The 20,451-nt window shown below is 41.5% G+C and overlaps 1 protein-coding gene across 1 annotated transcript in view; it reads left to right on the top strand.

Moving 5' to 3' along the window:
• FGF18 (fibroblast growth factor 18) overlaps positions 1–13,579 on the top strand; it is a 44,779-nt gene extending 31,200 nt beyond the window's left edge. The window contains exons 4-5 of the mRNA XM_074212424.1: positions 3,946–4,052; positions 13,114–13,579. Of these exons, the coding sequence (XP_074068525.1) occupies positions 3,946–4,052; positions 13,114–13,380 (374 nt within the window). The 3' untranslated portion in view covers positions 13,381–13,579. The remainder of the gene's footprint in view (positions 1–3,945; positions 4,053–13,113) is intronic.
• The last annotated feature ends 6,872 nt before the right edge of the window (positions 13,580–20,451 follow it).

Genomic DNA, 20,451 nt, shown 5'->3' with positions numbered 1-20,451 from the left:
GGAGACTGAGAGGTTGGAGGAGGGGTGGGAGAGGCTGAGCCGTGTCTAAGCGGGGTATCCCAGTATGGGACTTTGGGAACTTCAGAGATGTCGGGTCTCATCTAGATGAGTCAAACCAAGGCAGAATTTTCCCTACTTACATTGGAGATGACACCCTCCTCTGCTTTGACTGTGGAGAGAAGCTCATCTTCAGGGTTCATAGTTCTGAAAGCTTAACATCCAGGCTGACCCATCCCCGTGACTCCGGAACACTGGCTGAGTTACTCTGTCCAATTAAGCCAGAATTTCTTGAGCATCGACACCTGGGCTAGGTAGGCTCTAGGGAAACAAATTTTAAGTAAGCTATTGCTACCCACATTGGGGATGTAGTCTACAAGGGGACAGAAAATCAGTCTAGTTAGGAAAAGTACTAGATTCAGGCAGCCCAAAGATGCAGGAGAGGATAGATCATGCTGCCAGAAATGCTAGGAAGGCCTGAGTTTAAATCCAGCTTCAGACACTTGCTAGCTGGGTAACCCCGGGCAAGTCACCTAACCTGATTGCTTGGCTTTCCTTTACCTAAAAAATAGAGATAAGAATAGCATAACTCCCAGGATTGTTGATGAGATAATTAATGTATATAAAGTGCTTGGGGGAGCTACAGGTAAATACTTATTCCCTTCCCCCATGTCTGGCACCCAAAGACTGGCTCTCACCTCTGCTCCTTTCTGCCAGTGTGACCCTGGCTGAATCACTGGATTGGGGGCATCAGGGAAATGCTTTCAGGGATTTATAGAGACTCAAGCTACTGTTGTTGTTTTCTTCTCTTGGAATTTCCTTTCTCTTCCCTTCAGAGGGTGAAAGAGCTCTTCTCCCCATTGGCATCCATATATATATGTACACACACACACACACACACACACACACACAGACATATATGTCCCTGGTCTTCTAACTGAACTCCTAGGGAAACTTTCCTACCCCTCACCCCCTCCTCTAGTCAGACTCTCTTTAGTTTCAGCCTCTTCTTCCCTGGACTCTGAACCCTTGGCCAGGTCAGATTTGTAAACCTTGGACACCAACCTAGGAAAACTTCCCCAGATGTCTTCTCAGAGCCCAAACCAAGAAATCCCAGCAGCTGTTCACACACCCACTTTTCCCTCACTGTCAGTCCCATATTTTGTCTGTCTCTCTTTATTCTTAATTCTCCCAATCTGCCTTCCCTCATCCTGTCAGATCCCCAGCAGTGACCCCACAAATCATTTGTATGGGGCAAACTCACCTTCCTCTCCCTCTTTCCCTTGGTGGGCCCTGACATTGCTCCCTGGATCAGAGAGAGAGAGGTGCTGTCCTTCTTAGAGGCTTCTATATAGAATATAGAACCACTATATCTCTCTAGTGGTTAGCCCCACCTGAAAGAACTGACTGCCTTCTGGAGCAGTATCCCAAGGATGGGAGGACAGGGGGAGCTTTTGGATTGTTCTACCTGTTATTAAATGTCTGTTGATTTGGCTTGCCCAGGGTCACAGGCAATGGGTAAATAGCATAGTCAAGATTCAAACTCAGGTCCTCTTGATTGCACAAACAGCATTCCTTCCCCTTCCCCCTCACTTACCCCTGCCACCTCCAAGTTACCTCACTACCAAGCTAGTGAGCATTGGAGTAGGGGCTAAAGCTTAGAACATCCAGCTCCCAGTCCAGGGTTCTTTATCCTGTGATGTGGGTATGTGAAAATGCTTTTGTCTACCTATGAGAACTCATTGTCTTTAGGGTAAATGATCTCGGAACAGCAGCAGAAAACCCTCCAACCCTTCCCTCCCCCAGCTCACCTCTCTTTTTTCACTTTAGGAAAACGTTGGACTTTGGTGTCATTAAGGAATTTTAAACAATAATAATTGAGGCAACTGATTCTGACTCAAGTGCCCCCGGAATGCCTGTGTGAGGTTTTCCCCACCTTCCCTAGATTTTAATCAGCAACCCCCTTTCCAGGGAACAGGAAGCCCCTCCTATGTAAGAATCATGGCTGGTAGCAGTACCATGCCCCTCAAGTTGGCACCTGGACTGAGTCAGCTGCTAGAGACTAGGACTGGGACTGAGGCGATAAATGGGTCTCAGGGATGCTGAAAGCCTGGCCCTGTACCCTCAGGAATCAGGCTGAGCAGGCTGAATGGGGAGGAACTAGAATGAGGTAGTTAGAGAAAGGGTCAGAACTACTAACTTGTTTTACTTTGGGTTTTTGTGGGTGTCCAGGGCCTCCAGGGTGTTGGAGGAAGGGAAGAGGGCAGAATGAGGCTCCACTTGTTTCTGGAATTACTGGTTTCTTATTAGATCTTTGAATTTTATGTAAATTCTGTGTATATGTGTGGGGGGTGTGTATGCATATGTGGTATGTATCTATGAGATGTGTGTGTGTGTATGTGTAGAATGTGTACTGTGTGTACATGTATGTCTGCCAGTGTGTGTGTGTGTGTGTGTGTGTGTGTGTGTGTGTGTGTGTAAGGAGGTATCATATTTTAATTAGTGGTGGTGTCAAAGTAGGGCTAGATTAATTATTGGAAATCACTAGTTCCAGATGGTTTTCATTTTCACAGCAGGGCACTGGCATCTCCTAAGGTGTGTGTGTGTGTGTGTGTGTGTGTGTGTGTGTGTGTGTGTGTGTGTGTGTTTATTAAAATCAGATGGGATATTATTTGTACCCACTGTGTTTTGGGGCAACATGGTCCATTTGCTGCAGCTTCAAGGAAACTGTGCTTTAGAATGCAGGGCAGTGACTTATGTTAAGGAAAAGCAAGTTGCTTATCACTGAAATGAAATTTCTTTGGGCAAAGGAGGTATGAAGGCCAGGGAACAGGAGCGAGATGACATGAAATGGTGGGGGCTGCAGCCTGGAGAAAGGACAGCTACTTGAGAAACTTGGAGAGGAGATGAAAGAAGGGCTAGAGGAGCAAAGAGAGAGAAGGAGAGGTTGGGAGGACTGTGAGGTCAGAGCCCCCCCTGAGTCTGAGTACCCAGTTCAGTTGTTGTAGTCAGCCCCCAACCCTCCCTTCCTGCCTTCCCACTCACTCTGTTCTATTGTTGTCTCTATGACCCATCACTTCACTGCTCATTTTGGGTCAGGGTCCCAGGTGGTCCAAGAGCAGGCTTTCTCTCCTCTGCCTCCTCAGGGTTATTTATTAGGTCTTGGCTTTGAATGCACTCATAGGGACTCATGATAGTGACCAATGAGCTTCAGGGACCAATTCAGGGTGGGGTAACTCCTTGTTCCGGAACAACCCCACCCCATTTCCTCCCTCTAGGGTCCTTATGTTTCCCTTCTCCCACCCTTTCCCTTCCCTGTAGACCTGGCCTATTAGGGCCTTGGAAGGGAGAAAAGGAGGGGGGCACTAGCAGGTGCTTCATCTTCCAGATGTTCTCCCTGGGGGGCCTGTTCCAGCTGTTCTGGGAATCAAAGGATGATGCTTTGTGTGTGTGTGTGTGTGTGTGTGTGTGTGTCTGTCCCTGAAGTCCATCCACTCAGCTCCTCTTGGCCCTGATTTATATGTACATCTGCCTGCCTTCCCAACCTCCCCAGGGTGAATTGAGAGTACTGGGTGCCACTGTTCAGCTCTGAGAATCTAGTAGGGTCAGCTCTTTGAAATCAGCCTCTAACTTTAGTTGCCCCATTTGGGGATGGGATGAGAAGTTCTGCCCCATTCTCTAGAGGTGTGGGGAAAGAGGCCAAGGACTGGCCCTCTCTCTCTCTCTCTGTAAGTCATAAATAGTGATGGTTGGGGACATTTTTGGAATTATACTTTTCTTGAGATTCTACATTGGACCCTTCCTCTCCCAACCCCTTCTTTGGGGAATCCTGGAAAGGAAGGGGGGGGCAGGGGCAGGGAGGGGAACAAGAGACTCTTGGTCAGGGTCTCTCCCTTCAGTATTCCTACAGCCTGGTAAAAAATGCCTTTTTTCCCCTCCCTTTCTAAGCTCAGCTTCTAGTGGAAACAGATACATTTGGCAGTCAAGTCCGGATCAAAGGCAAGGAGACAGACTTCTACCTTTGCATGAATAGGAAAGGCAAACTTGTGGGGAAGGTAAGTGTTTCCTATTAATTCATTTGTAACTTGAGCGTTACCTTGGAGCGATGACTGTGAAACTGTAATGATGTGTCCAGAACCCTGCCTGTCAACCCCAAATGAAAAGCAGGACATGGGAAATGTGGAATTCTCACAGCCCTTGTCTCTATCATCTGGGTCATTCCCCTTCCCTTGCCCTCCTGTTTCCCCAAACTGTAAAGCTAGACACCTTGGCTAACTATCCAGCATTTTATTATGACTGGTTTATCAGCAAGCTCTGTTCTGTGGGTGAGCAGGCTGCTGCTGCTGATACTTATACAGAACTTAAGGTTTGCAAATATTTTATGCATATTATTTCATTTGATCCAACAATGCAGGGAGGCAAATCCTGTTATTATCCCATTTTACAGATGGGGGCAGTGGGAGATGACTTCCCCAGGTTACTAGTAAGTGTCTGAGGCTGCTTTGGACCCTGCTCTTCCAAAACTCTGGTTATGATACCACCTAGCTGATCAATGGGTTATTTTCTTCCTACCCAGGACTAGGGTGGGTTGGCTGGCCATCTCCTTTACTAGGAGTTCGGGAAGGAGGTTAGGCAGGTGAGAGGCTCATCACTTGTTTTAATAATCATGGTGAGACAGCAGAACAGTGCAATCCAAAGGTTTCTATCAGCACTGAAGGTTTATGGTTCTAGCATTACAGGGAGATTTTATTACCGTTTGGTGGCAAGATCCCTGCACATTTGCAGAATGAAAGAAATTATTTTATTTTATTTTTTTTTTCGGTTTTTGCAAGGCAAACGGGGTTAAGTGGCTTGCCCAAGGCCACACAGCTAGGTAATTATTAAGTGTCTGAGACCAGATTTGAACCCAGGTACTCTTGACTCCAGGGCTGGTGCTTTATCCACTGCGCCACCTAGCCACCCCAGAAAGAAATTATTTTAAGCAAGGTTACTAGTAAGGAAGTTTGCCTGGCTAGCACACTGGCCTTTGCTGATGGTGGTGAGCTTTTGTGTCTACCTCCTTAGCTCATCCAAAAATAAAATGTTCCATTGTGTTTTCTGGGGTGGGGGTGGGGAGAGAAGAAAAGGAAATTTTGTAAAAAAAATATATATTATTTATTATTTTGTTAACAATCTAGTTTCTCCAACAACCTCTTAATGCCATTGGTCATGTATAAATCCTTTCCTGGCAACATGCTCTGCTACCCCCACTGCTAGGACTCTCCCCACCCCATCTCCAGACCTTTCCTCCACTCTTCTCCCTCCCTTCCCTTTCTCCTGGCACCTCTAAGTTTAGGAGCAGAAGTTCTGGGACTGGATTCTGAAAGGCAAACTCTTTCTAGTATTTGGATTGGGAAGGATCACTAGATGGGAAGATGAGAGAAGCAGTTGCCAATCCCAGGGATACTATGGCAGAGTGACCCTAGACAAATCATTGTACTTCAGTGGGCCTCAAAAATGAAGAGGTTGGGCTGGATGAATTCTGAAAGCTGGGCTGGATGAATTCTGAAAGCCTTATCCTGCTCCCACTTCTATAATCCTGTGACTTAAGAGGCCTTCAATAGTGGTTTTTTTTTTGGGGGGGGTCTGAAGCCACACATCTGGATCTCTAGCCTTGCATCTCCAAGGGCAGTGAGAACCTTTGAATGGTTGGGTGGTGATGCTCTTCTTGAACTGCTCCCATTAATCCAGCAGTGGAGAGAAACACCTCCAGGGAAGTTGGATAGTCCTGATAGAGAAGGTGTAGGTGGTTGACAAATGTGTAGCCGGCAGGAGGCCAGAGCCAAGGGCAGAGGGAAGAATCCTCACTAGCTTTGTACAATACTGTATTTGGAAGGAAAAGATTCCAGACACATTGCCCACATTAGCTTCTCAAGAGCAAAAAAATCATAGTAAGTCTTCTTGATGCTAAAGAGTGTGTTTTTAATTAGTGATCAAGTTTCCACTGTTTTTGTGACTGGGCATGGGGGGGTTAAAGGAGGGGGCACTGCTCTGAACTAAGGGGTATAGTAGATTACATGGTGGCCCAAGTTTCCTGGGGACCCAGACCCAGTTGGTCCCACAGCCACTGAAGGGACTCCCCAGGGATGCTGGGGGTGGGAGCTATGTCTCTCCTCCAATTGTTTCCTTGCCCTGCATAATCCCTCACGCCTGCTTTGTTCTCCTTCCCACTCAGCATCTTGGGATGTTTCCCAGACACAAACCTGCTTTGAGTTTAGTACTTTTTATTTTATTATAATAATTTTTTTTTGTTTGTTTCTCATGATCACCTACAAAGAGCTTGACGCATCAGGGATGGTTATGGACCTGGCCAGGCAGGAGCTGTTCTCATCTCCGAGACAACTCCATTCCATCAAAAACTATCCATTCTCGGGGTCAAAAGAGCAACCTCAGTCCCGCCAGGCTGAACCCCTCCCACCCGCCTTGGTGACTCACCCCTTCCACAGGAGCCCGTCTTCTGTTTCCTGCATTCTCACCCTCTCCTGTTCATTAATATTGGTGACTGTACAACTGGCACCGACCTTCAATCACTGTTCCCTTTCCTCCCCTCATCCCTCCACCCCTCAGAGCTACCCCTCTCCTCACCTCCCCTCCCCTCCCCTCCTTTCAGCCTGGGTCCTGTTCCATTTTAGCTTTCCTCCTTGTCATTTCCCCTAACTTTTCCCCTCCTGGGTCACCTTTTCCAGATCCTAGCAAAATCTTCAGTAGTCTGGTCCTCATTCTCAGCCCATGAGTCATTCTCTAAAAATTCACCTGTCTTGGTCTTACCCTATGAAGGATCCTTTCTTCATCCTATCCTCTCCTGCTACCTCACTCCTGTCTTCAAGGTTAATATAATCTAGAGTATGTGACAAGAACCCCAATAAGTTTGAAATCAGGCAGAATGAGATAAGGATAAAGGAAAGCTCCCCAAGAATTATTGGGTTAAAAACTAGAAGGAACTTTAGGAGATTATTTAGTCCAACCTCCCTAATTTTATAGATAAGGTGATTGAAATTCCGGGAAGTTAGGGGAAAAAAATCCCCCAAATACCTTTACGAAAGCCTTAGTAAGTAGTTTAATTTGTATCATGCTTATTCATATGGAACATAAAAGCTGGGTTCAAATCCAGTGATCTTAACTCTGCAACAAATTCATTTAAATTGTCAATTTTCTTAAATTTTTTTCCAAAGACTAGGCCCTATATTAGGTTCCAGAATTTGAAAATGAAAATTATACACTCCCTACTTTTGATGAGTTTCCAGTCTAACAAGGGGGAGGGGAGGAATAAGACATAAATATGATTCAAGAATGAATGAGAACAGCAAAGCAGAAATTCAAAGTGAATTGTAAAAATTGGAGAAGGGCTTGATTATTTTAGTAATTACATATGTACCTATATGTATAATGTGAATATGCTTACATATGTGTGTGGATAAAAGTATCTATATGAATAAATAGGGAGCAAAGGTAACTTGAAGGAAGAGATGTTTTCTAAACTGTGTGAGAAAAAAAGTATGAGGAAGTATGTTGGGGATACCAGGAGCTCAAGTTAGAGAAAATGAGAGCCTCTCTAGATATCCTGGGGTGTCCATAATTGTTTTGAAATTCTCAGTCTAAAGTTTGGGGAAGGAGTAGCTAATAGACTGAGTTTAGCTTTGATTCATGTAGTTTCGAATATATGAACTTTAGAGAGGGAACAATCAAGTCCTTTGAAAGAGATTCTCTGGCAGCTGCGAGGGAGGGGCTGACCCTGTCAGGGGTCTCATTGAGCAGTTACCTGTTCTGTCCCAGGGTGGTTGCTGAATCAGAGAAGAGGGAGGGACAAATTTGACAGGTGAGTTAACCTGGGCCTGACCAATATCTCTGCCCTATTCGTGCTGGTGAAAGAATAAAGAGGCTTCATTGTGACTTCTTTATCACAACTCTTATTTCCATTGTTCTATAAGATTGAGTGCTTTCCCCAAATTATTTTTCTGAAGTGACCCTAGGCCTCATAAATCCCATCTGAGTGCAGCTCCTTTTCCACTTGACCACTACCAGAGGGTTGTAAGAGGTGTTGCTTATAAACCTGAATTTTATTGGAGACAATCTGGTTTCCATCTTTGCTGAGAGGAAAACTCACTAAGGGAGAAATGAGCCTGTTGAGGAATTTGAGGGTAGACTAACAGAGCTAAGGGTTAGGGCACAACATGTGGGTACAGTGAAATTAGTGATACATTTTATAATCTCATATTTTTAATGCCAAAGAATTCTTCTCTGTATGGTTTATAGGCATTTCTTGATAAACTAAGAAATGACTTGTAAGGTCCTTGAGGGTAGGGATTGTCTTTTGCCTCTTTTTGTTTACCTTAGCATCAGAGCCTGTTTTTTTGATTAATAGAAGATGCATAACCTACCCTGAGCCAGTAATCCACCAAGAGCACAATGATACAGCTTTGACTAGAGTTCTCAGAAACCCCTGTCCTTGTTCTGGAGCAGACTACACTTGGGAAGGAGTGAGTGGGCACTGTCAGCTCCCAGAGACAAGGATAACCAGACTTGGGAGAAATTCTTCACCAGGTGTTAGAATAAGCTATACAACAAAACAAAAAGCTTTAGTTTTACTCAAAGAAGAGTTGGTGTCTTGGGGAAGATTGTTACTGAATCAGATTGTGGTATCACTGTGAAAGGAGATGGAGAGGAAGAGAGAGAAAGAGGAAGGGAGAGAGAAGGTGAATATATCAAGGGGAGCTTTTTGGAGATGGGATTTTGAAATGTTTTAAATGAATGGATAGGAATTCAATTAAATGATGAAAGGAAAAAGGTCTAAATGAGAAGGTTCCAGTCCTTTCTTTTTGTAAAATCTAGCCAGTAGGTCTCTCCATTTTTCTTTTTTTTTCCTATTGTCTGTTTAATGGAAGCAGAAATCAAAAATAGAGGGGTTTTTTTAAATTTGAACCTCATTTTCTTGGCCCTTTCTTACTCTCATCACCACTATTGACATTTTTCTGAGTGACCAAACTGTTTAGCCTTGGATCAGATTTAGCATCCCTTGGGATCTCAACTTCTATATTCTTGCTTCTAATATTTAATGCTTTCCCAAGAATATAGGTTCCTTTGAATGTAGGTCATTATTTTTAACCTCCCTAGACCTTTGTGAACACCCCTTCTACAATGACCAACCTCTTTTCCAGTCTTTAATGAGCTTTCTTTTCCCTCCTACTGAAAGCAAACACATTCACATGCAGGGACACACATGCCTGCAAACACCCCTACCACATACTCCCTGAACTCCCAGCAATTTCCATGAAACATTTTATCTTGGAAGAGCATTTTGTATTTGTTTATAAGTTTTGAAAAGTTCAACATTCTCTGAAATGTCCAAGCTCATTCCCAACTCAAAGGTGAATGTTACTGGATGCATTTGGGAGAAATCCTTGGAGTCATCAGTAAGTTATGAAAACCTGAAAGGAAAAAAAAATTCAGTTTCCCACTTCAAACAAAAGATTGGAACTCTATTTAATCTTTAAAAAAAACCCAAAACAACAACAAAAAAAAGCAGACTAACCTTGAGATTTCCAACTTGGCTGAGAATTGGTCCATAACGAGGAGTATGTTCTGGCTAAGTTTGGAGAAGCTCTTGGAAACCCAAGCAATATTAATATATCCGTCCAGCCTGGGATTTGTGCTTTTTTTTTCTCAACCTTGCAATGATCTCTGTCAGGGCTGTGCAGAGGCCCGTAATAGGCTGACTAGAATTTCTGGAAAAAAAGGGATTTTAAGGCCCTTTCTGCCAAGAGTTGAGACAATAGAATTGAGCCAGACCTGTTAGGTGAAAAGTTGGGGCTCTTCCTACAGACTCCCCCTTATCTCCTTGCTGGACAGGTTGTATGCCTCTCAATTTAATAAACTTTATTAAGTGTCTAGGATGTGCTGAATGTTGGAGATACAAAAAAGAAGTAAAAGACAGTCCCTGAGGGCAGCTAGGTGGTGCAGTGAATAGAGTACCAGCCCTGGAGTCAGGGGTACCTGAATTCAAATCTGGCCTCAGACACTTAATAATTACCTGGCTGTGGGGCCTTGGGCAAGCCACTTAACCCCATTTGCCTTGCAAAAACCTAAAAAAAAAAAAAGAGACAGTTCCTGTCCTCAAGAAGTATATAATTTAATGGATATAATTTAAGTATATAATTTAACTAGAGTGGGGTCAAAGGAAGCCCAGATCCAGGGAATGTTTATCCAGATTACTTGGGAAAAAACCTGATTGGCTTTAAAAGGTCTCTACCTGCACTTTGTTGTTGCAACCTTTGCTGTTTGATTCTTCCTTGATTACTCTTTTCTAGCCCTACCCAGAGGGTCTGGCCATGTGATGAGTTTGAAATATTTGGGCACAGTGTATTAAAAACTATTAGGGCCCTATAGGGTAGGTGTGACCAACTCTCAGGCCTCAAAGTCCATTCATTAAGTACCCAAGCATCTCAGTAACTGGAAAATGAAGGAGCAGCTTTAACCCTTAACTGACATAACACGACTTTTTCATATAACTAACATTTTGCAGTCTCACAAAACTGTAGGAGTTTTTTTTTTTAATAAAAGAGATGCATTTAGGTATTAGGATCTTTAAAACATCAAAACTTAAACAATATAAAATTATTAATTGCTGTTTTGTCACAGAACTATAAAAATAGATTTCAAGATTTTAGGAAACACCAACTGCATTTCAATATATTTGCCATTCCATTCTTGGTTGACATTAACACATTGCCTACAAACTTGCAAATAGAATTTATAGAATTGCAATCAGATAGGCATCTTAAAGAAAAATTTATTCAACTGTCTTTATTGAACATGTCCTGTTCATGATGTCTTTTTTTAGAGAGTACTTATATTTGCAAACAACTTTTTTCTTTTTATGAAGCATACAAAAAGTAAAAATAGAACAAAAATTTCAGACAGACATCTTGAAAATGTTCATTACATTGCTATAAACTTTGTCAATCCAGATATAGATGCACTGGTATCAAAAAACCAGGTTTAGTGTTCGCATTAAAAATGGCATGTTATTTTTTGTTTAAAAAGTAAATTCTTATTAGTATATTCATTATTTTTTATTATTATACTTTATTACATTTTATTATACTTTGCTACATTATTACATTTTATTATTATACCACTGCCTTTAGAGAGCTTGCAGTTGACTAGAGAAATAAGGTACATGTATATTTTAAAAAACTGAATCAAAATATGAAAATAAATGAGAAGCAATATTGGTAGAAGGCACACTAGATTAGATTTTAGATATAAAGGAAGGAAACAAACAAGCAATGATTAAGTACCACTGTGCTGATCACTTTACAGATTTTATCTCATTTGATCCTCAAGGCAACCCTGAAAGGTAGATGCTATTGTTATCCACATTTTGCAGATGAGACTGAGGCAGAAAGAGGTTAAATTACTAGACCAGCCAATAAGTGTCTATGCTCTCAAGAGATCTAAATTCTACTTGGGAGAATCCATGTAGACCAAAAAAAAAAAAAAAAAGATAAATACAAAGGAATTTCAGGATAGGAAAATGTTAAAACCTAAGGGAATGGGAGACAGTGTATTAGGAAAGGCATCATGTTGGACTGCTTTGAAGAAAAAGGGATTTTATGAGGTAGAAGAGGAACAGAGAGTCTTCCAATCATAGATGATCATTTGTGTAAAGGAAATGAGCAATAAAATGTCAAATCTAGGCCAATTTGAGAGAATACATGAAAGGGAAAACTATGAGAAGCACTAGAAAGGCAAAGAGAGCCAGATTTGAGGGAAGGGTTTAAAAAGCTAGGTTCAGGAGTTTATATTTTATCCTAGAGGCAAAAGAGAGTCATTGGGAAGGGGAACATAATCACATCTGTGTTTTAAGTTGTGAATATTAGTTTGACATTTGGAGGATGAATTAGCTAAAAATTTGGAGTCAGTAGTATCAATTTAGGAGGCTAGGATAGTTGACCAAATGAGGGATGGTAAGGGCCTGAATGTCCTAGAGATGGGACTAGTGAAAAGGCTTAGCAACTGATTGGGCTGAGAAAGTGGGAAGAGTTTAAGGAAAACTCCAGGGATATGAAACTTTGAAAGGTGTTGATATCAGAATCAAAAAGAGGGAACTTGGAAAGATGGATGGTTTTGAGGGGCAGTATAAAGAATTTTGAACACATTGAGTTTGAGATGCTTAAGGGATATACAGGTGAAGGTGTCCAGTAAGCAACTGATAACATGGGTCCAGAATTTAGGAGAGAGGATGTGACTACATAATTTGGGAGTCATTTGAAGAGAGATTGTCATTGAATCCCTGGGGCTTCATGAGAATACCAGTAGATAAAGTATAGAGAAGAAGGAGAAAAGAGCCTTTGGGGCTTTCTCTTGGTGGAACATCTACATTTAGCTGGTCAAAGAAGACTGAGGAGTGATCATACAGATAGGATGAGAACCAAGAAACTGGTGTCCTGGAAGCCAAGGGCAGAGGTTAGGTCCAAGTGTAACCGATTAATGGATGGTAACAAAAGCTACAGTTAGGTTCTAGTAGAATGAAAATTGAGAAGAAGCTGTTGAATCAGTTAATAAATTGGTGATGACCTTGGAAATAGTCTTTCAATTAAGAGTGAGATAAAAACTGGACTTGAAAGAAACTGAGAAGTGAGTAGGAGATGGGGAAATAGATACAATTTGAGAGCATAGACTGTTTTTTCCAGGTATTAGTCTATAAAGGGAGAAGAGCCAGGACGAGAGCCTGAGGAGAGATGACAGTCAGGTGAAGATATTATAGGAAGCACCACTGTGATTTGGTGTGATTGGAATTATCTTCATAGAAGGATAAGATTTGAACTGAACCTTGAAGAATGGATAGGGTTTGTACCTTTAGGGAAGAAAAGGGGAGAATTTTCTACATTAGTTGGTGGTAGGAGGGAAAGGAGATGGCATTAGCAAAATCTAGAGGTAGAAATGCCTGGGACTACTTGAGAGGACAGGGAGGAGACAAATGTGGAGAAGCAAGGGGGATGTGGTAGGGGAGGAGTGTATAGGACCAAGAAGTACTCTTCTCACCTCTCTATTTTTTTATCTCCCCCTTCTTTTCAGCCTGATGGCACCAGTAAAGAGTGTGTCTTCATTGAGAAGGTCCTGGAGAACAATTACACAGCACTGATGTCTGCCAAGTACACAGGCTGGTATGTGGGCTTCACCAAGAAGGGGCGACCGAGGAAAGGCCCCAAGACCCGGGAAAATCAGCAGGATGTACACTTTATGAAGCGCTACCCCAAGGGCCAAGCTGAGTTGCAGAAGCCCTTCAAGTATACAACGGTGACCAAGCGGACAAGGCGCATCCGGCCTACCCACCCTGGCTAGAGCAGCCAACCCCACTAGCCCCAGCAGGATGGTGCAACCATAAGCCACACACACACACACACACACACACACACACACACACACACACACACAGACAAACACACAGACACACACACACCATCACACACGCTGACACACACAGACACACACAAAAACTGCATCAGAGAAATATTTTTACATTAAAATAAGGAAGAAGTTCTATTTTTGTACATTGTGTTTAAAAGAAAAAAAAACTGAACCCAAACGCTAGGGGAAGCGATAAGGATTTATTGTTGACTTGAAACCACCCACAACAAAAGACTCTTATCTAACTTAAGTGGACTGGGTGCTCACTTCTCTTTCGGAACAGACAACTTTAAGCTGGTCCCCAGAGAACTTTATTAAAGGAACCAACAAGCAAGGGAAACCAAAGTCCTTTTTTTCCAAAGTTACTGGAAAAAACCCCCCAACACCCCCCCAAAAACACTCCACAGACTACCTTTCTCCTCTCCCCATCCTTGTCCAACCCTTCCATCAAACAAAAATCTCTGGTTTGCAGTCATTTATTTATTGTCCACTGCAAGCTGCATAGAGACAAGATGGTGACACCGCGCGGGGATGGCGTGTCCTTGGAGTTCTCAGCGCATCGACCTTCTGACGACAGACGGCTCCGTCCTAGCTCCGTGACCCTGCATCGCTCTCAGTTCTGGAGAATGCTGCTAATTACATTCAGTGACTCAAATGATCTAGTACACCAATGATAAGGGAATATTTTAAAACCAGCTATATTATATATATATTATATATATATAAGCTATTTATTTCACCTCTCTGTATATTGCAGTTCCATGAACCAAGTATTACTGCCTCAACAATTAAAAACAAACAAACAAATTATCTAAAATGACATGTGCATGACTGTGGGAGGCTTAAGTTGGCCAACCTTTTCTAATTCTGTGGCCTATACAGCATTTGGTTTGGTTAGATAATCTGCTACATTGATCCTTTCTCTCCCTCTGAACACAATGGGGGTATCAGATTAGGAATGAATATCTCTAAGCTTACTCAGATCTTGGAACATAGAAATGAGTCCTTGGGAGCGCCGAGGAAAGGGGGGAGGGGAGTGTTTGGTGTGGATGAGGTGGAAAAGGATCAATTTCTCAGAAACTCCTGATTTATAATCTGCCTCTGCCCTCCCTCCTCTTCCTTTACCCCCATTTCACCCCCAGCTGTAGTGTAAAGACTGGAATAAGTTATGGAAACTGATATAGTCCTGAGAGGATGGGTTCTGATAGAAGGGGAAAGAGTATTTGTTTTGAATCCTGGTAAATCACTTTGACGCTCTGTAAAGTGAGGGAGTTAGATCCTAGAGTCACTTCCAGTTCTGAATTCTGGACTTGAAGTTGTTTATGAGCTGCATTCAATTCTTAAAATGGGCAGTTGAGTATCTGCACCCCAACTGAGATACAAGTCAGGATGGTGGGGAAGAAGAATGATGGTGTTCCTGGTTTGTTTGTTTTTTCTCTTCAGATTTTAGGTATATTAGGAAAAGGATCAGAAAGCCAAGGATTGCACTATTTGTGTTGGACATGCATGGAGAAGGATGGTTAATAGAGATTCATATCTTGTCCTTGTTTCAGGCAACTTCCATCCCTCAATTACCTAGTTCTGACCTCTGGGAAACAACCCTTCCATTTAACAACCCTTCAGATATTCAAAGACAATAATCTTGTCTGCATCCCCCCCCCCCCCAAGTCCTCCCTCTCTTCTAAAAGCTAAGTAATCCTCAGTTTCTTTCATTGAATCCCCTCTCTATGTTGTAGCCCTCCTTTGTACACATTTCAGTTTGTCAAAATTCTTCCAACAACACGATGACCTGAAACAAACCCTCTCTATTCTAACTGAGAAGAGGACAGTGAGACCATCACCTTCCTCTTGGCTGGACTCTATTCATGCATATGAAGGCAACCTTAACATTATTGTTTCCAGCTTACACCATTGACTCACATGACTCAAATGTGCCATTGAAATGTTGTGACAACTCTTGTCTAGTCCCACCTCTCTACTTCAAACTTGTGCAATTCAGTTTTTGAATCCCATCATATTCATTCTTATTAAATTCTATTTTATTAGATTCAGCTCATCTTTCTAGCTTGAAATATGTATATATATATATATATACATACATGTGTATATATATACATATATCCAAATCTATATCTATTTAGAAGTGGTGGTAGGGGTTATTGATTACAGTCCAGTTTGTTAGCTGTCCTTTCCAGTCTGAGTCATCTGTGAATTTGATAAGCATGCTATTTATCCATTTCACACAGTCACTGATTAAAATGTTGAGAGGGTCAGTGCCAAGGATAGATGTCCAGGACATTTCAGGAAAGATTTCCCTCTGGGTTGATTATCAGTAAGGTAATACAATACAGTCAAAAACAGTAAGTGCAGCGCACTGTCTCTGGAGCCAAGAGACCTTGGTACAAATCAGACCTCCAGCTCTTATTTCCCTGGCTGATCTTGGGGGGAATCAATTTAAGCCTTCCCAGGGACAGGTAGGTGACTCAGTGGATAGCTCTGGAGTGAGAAGAACCTGAGTTCAAATCTGATCTCAACACTAGCTGTGTGATTCTGGGCAAGTCACTTAACTCCATTTATCTCCAAAAATAAAAAAAATATAGACCTCCATGTACCTCAGTTTCCTCATGACTAAGTTGAACTAAATGGAGAGTCCTAGCTCTAAAACAAAGATCCTAATTTTGTTTCCTTAGGAATCACTAATAATTCTTTGTGCCTGCTCAATCAGTTTCAATTTACCATCTTGTGTTAGCCCACACTTTTTACAACACTGGTTTGAGTTCTTTTCCATGGTTATTCATATAAGTGGAATAAAACCCTGATAATCAAATCAGATGATTCACTTCTTGGGAAATGTGGCTAAAATGATTTCAGATGGGTCTGGATTCTATAAGCAGGTAAAAATATACCCCACATTCCAGGCCTGTTCTCTAAGGACCTGGTGCTGCAACATCCTTCACACATAAGTGCCAGAAAAATCCAGATGCCTGACCATGTAACCCCTCTCTTCCTTCCACTCAAAGACCACCAGTTTCTCCCTATTGTCTCTAAAGGGTAAAACAGAAACTCCTTATCCCAACCTTTGAAGACTTGCACAGTCTGACAGTCTTCTGCCTTTTCTGTCTTATTTCACACATCGTCTCAATGAATCATCTACTCTTTTCTTAATCAGATAATTGGGTGAAGGTAGAAACTACAGCCAATAATACCTTTCATTTCAAACAATACAAAGCAAATGGCATGGCTGCTATTTTAACTTGGTCCAGTAGGAGACATTCCTACCCATGCCTAAAGGTCAGTACTGAGGACCATTAATGAAGAGAATAATGGATGATGAGTCAAATGGTATGCAGCTGAACTTCTTTATTTTAAGGGAAGTTTTGCTTCTATATTCAGGTAGATTACAGACTCAAAAATCTCAAGCATCTTTGAGTCTTGTTTCTCTATCCCCATCCTAACTAACCAATCAGTTATCAAATCTCTTGCATACATTCTCTCTTCAATCCCCTTGCCCTCCCTTTAGCCCAATTCCTCATCGTGACTCATCTGGAAAGTTCCAAAAGCCTCCTAATCTATCTCCCTGCTCTGAGGTCTCTTCTCTTTTCAGACCAGGTTCCATAGTTTATCAGACTCATCTTCCTGCTGAAGCATTCTATCAAATTGTGTCACTTTCAGGAACTCCTTGTCTCTAAAATAAAAACTTTTCAGCCTGCTCCAATCACTTTCCTAGACTTATTACATAGTCCTTTTTAAAATACATTTCCCATTCCATTCTGCCTGATGCTGTCCTTGCCCCTCTGCCCATAGGCAATCTCTCTACCTTTCTTTGGATTGGGGTCCTTCTCCTTCGAGGCCCACCTTTGTTGCCACCTTGTCTATGAAGCTTTACAACTAGCATTACAACTAATATTCAGCTAAAAACTGACCTCTTCCTCCTTAAATTTTCCTAGGGAATTTTGCCTTGTGTTCTTTCGGCATTATATTTGTTTTATATTTGTACATGATTTTCTCCCCTCTCCTCAGCTGACTGTAAACTCCCTGAAGGAAAGAACCCTGCCACATTTTTTTTGATGCCCAGCTTAGAGTATAGAAGCTATATAGAGTAAGTATTGAATATATTTGTGGTTTGTCTTTTTTTTTTTTTTTTTTAGTTTTTTTGAAAGGCAAATGGGGTTAAGTGGCTTACCCAAGGCCATACAGCTAGGTAATTATTAAGTGTCTGAGACCGGATTTGAACCCAGGTATTTCTGACTCCAGGGCTGGTGCTTTATCCACTGTGCCACCTAGCCACCCCAGAATATATTTGTTGAATCGAATTCAATATATTAATGTTGCTAAAAAAGAGGCAACTCTAAGCACACTATGCTTTTGACAGACTATTCTGGACATAGAGCCTAGAGCTGAAAGGGCTATTAGAGATCATTTAGTACAATCAAATGTACTTCACAAATGAGGAAACTGAGTTCCAGAGAGGTTGGGACTCTCCTAAAGTCACCTATGTCTCAAATATCAGCTAAGATTCAAACCCAGGTCCTTCCATTCTATATCTGTTCCTCTCTAACACCAAATCATTCTGTTGACTCATAATTCTTTTCCATGAGGGTTTTGAACAATAAGTAAAATAAAATGCTATTAGGAATGACTAAGTACAAAGCAAAGATAAATAGAAAAGTGAGATAGTCCCTACTCTCAAGGAGCTCACATTCTAATGAGGAGACAAAATATACTGGAGGTTTCAGCAACAAGTCCTTAAAATACAAAATACTCCCTCAGGGAACAGGAGCAAAAACAAATGACTAGGACTCTTTTTTCATGCCATTCCACTCATAAAATCCTATCAGATTCTGATGCCAAACCAAGGCCTTGGGTGACATGATCTTTCTTTTCTGGTTCTTCCATGACTGAGCATCTGTAGGAATATTTACTGGGGTGCATCTCCACAGGACTAGCTTCCCAGGTGAAGAGGACATGGGACAATTCCTTTCCCCTCCTATCTTAAATTTTTCTGGGGTAAACCTATATTTTGAATATTAACAATCCACTGAATAAAAAATCTATGACTCAAGACTTTTGCCCTATGGGTACCTCTAAACCTCCCCAAACTATTTAGACTGGGTCCTCCCTCAGGGTTTTTGACTCATTCTAAAGAATATTGTAAAGTGCTTTGTATTTGAAGCTAGAAAAACCAGATTTGAATCCTGCTTCCAATGGATAGATAGATATAAATATATATATATATATACATAAAATGTTTATATATGCATAGTAGCCATATGATGTGTGTTTTGTTGTTATTGTTCATGTTTTATTCTCAAAGAGAACCAATGACATCATGGGTGATGTCTTAACTTGTATGTGATTTGGATTTAAGTGTGGCAGAGTTGCACAAAGTGTCAGCTTCATGTTCCTTTCCAGAGTCACTGAAGTCCAGGGACAGGACAAAAGTCAAAACAATTGTTGATCTATCAGATGTCCTTAGCATCTTCAGTGTCTGACCAAGCTTACAGATATCCACAGTGTTTGCTCAGTCAACTTAATGGCTAATGGAACAAACTGTTCTCAAACATCCATTCCAAAGTGGGAATCTTTATGTGCTTAAAGTAGACATCCCCTAATTCACTAAGGGGTTTGAGACTTCAATCTGGTTTAGCCCATCTGCCCAGATAGTTTTACTGGGTATGGCTACTTTGAATGCTATAGTTTCTTGGAGCCACTGATGAGAGTTGAGTGAAGATAGATATTAAAGATGGATGAGTAGCCATGAAAAGGACTCAGCAAGCCCTCATACCAGAGGTGCTAGTCCTCTCTAAACATTCCATACATCTCATACATATATATGTATTTAGTGTATATGTTCTAATATATGTATATATATATATATGATTTCTAGACTGATAGGTAGGTAAATGGATAGATGAGATATAATCAATAAGAGTCCAAAGCTGTTCGAACTCAGATATATGAGCAACTGCCTATAATTGACAGTCTTGGAAAATTGCTTAACGAGGTTATTTTGCTCTATATCATGCAAATAGTATAAGTCAGAGGCAATACTTCATCCCAGAATTCTTTCATTCCAAGGCTCTAACCACTACAATGCAGGCTTCATGATGTACTATCTATAATAACTACTGACTATTTATTTACTTAAAGTTTGCAAATGCACTCTTATATACATTATCTCATTTGAGTCTCACAACCACTCTGTGAGAAAGGCAGTACAGTTATAACTCCCACTTTACAAGCAAGAAAGCTGAATCTTAGAAAAGTTATGGGTTATTAAGTGTCAGAGGGAGGATTTGGATGCAAGTCTTCCTGACACCAAACCCGCATCCTACCTGCACTCTAACTTCCCTATGAGACACCGGGGAAAGTAGTTTGTTGTTGTTGTTGTTGTTGTTTTGTTTTGTTTTGTTTTCCTACTCTGGACCAGTTTTTTCAATTACACATTTAAGTGATTGTATTGATGTTTTCTAAGGACCTTTTCATGTCTGAAGTATATGATCCTACAATTATAGCATGCCCTAGGCCCAATCCTACTTTCTCTTCATTCTCTCATCCTTTACCTGCCTCTTCCTCTCACCTAATCAACCCTCATATCAGGATTAAACGCTTGGGGTAACCATTTCCCAGTTTTCTTATTCCCTGGAAAAATCGGCAAAATCAGAGGACAGGTTGTGTGAGGTTCAATTATAGTGTTGTTTTGTTGGCCCTCAAATGAAGGCACTATCGGTTTGGAGAATGTGGTTCCATGATTTTGTTTACTAGTAGACCTTCCTGGAAATTTCCCTAGCTATGAGAAATATTTTAATTATATCCAGTTGCATATTTCTGGTGGGAATACTTCCCAGTTGTAAATGATGTTCCATTAGTAATATAAACATAAGGAAAGTGATCTTGTATTACAACCGTCAGTTTGCCCTGTGTCCCAGCTGTACCTGGCTGGAGTGAAAAACCCAAACCTGACTCTGAAAGTGTTTCTGTCCCCTCAGTGGTATCCAGATACTT

This window comes from Macrotis lagotis, chromosome 1, assembly GCF_037893015.1.
Source record: "Macrotis lagotis isolate mMagLag1 chromosome 1, bilby.v1.9.chrom.fasta, whole genome shotgun sequence".
NCBI lineage: Eukaryota > Metazoa > Chordata > Mammalia > Peramelemorphia > Peramelidae > Macrotis > Macrotis lagotis.
This window is presented reverse-complemented; position numbering and strand designations above follow the sequence as displayed.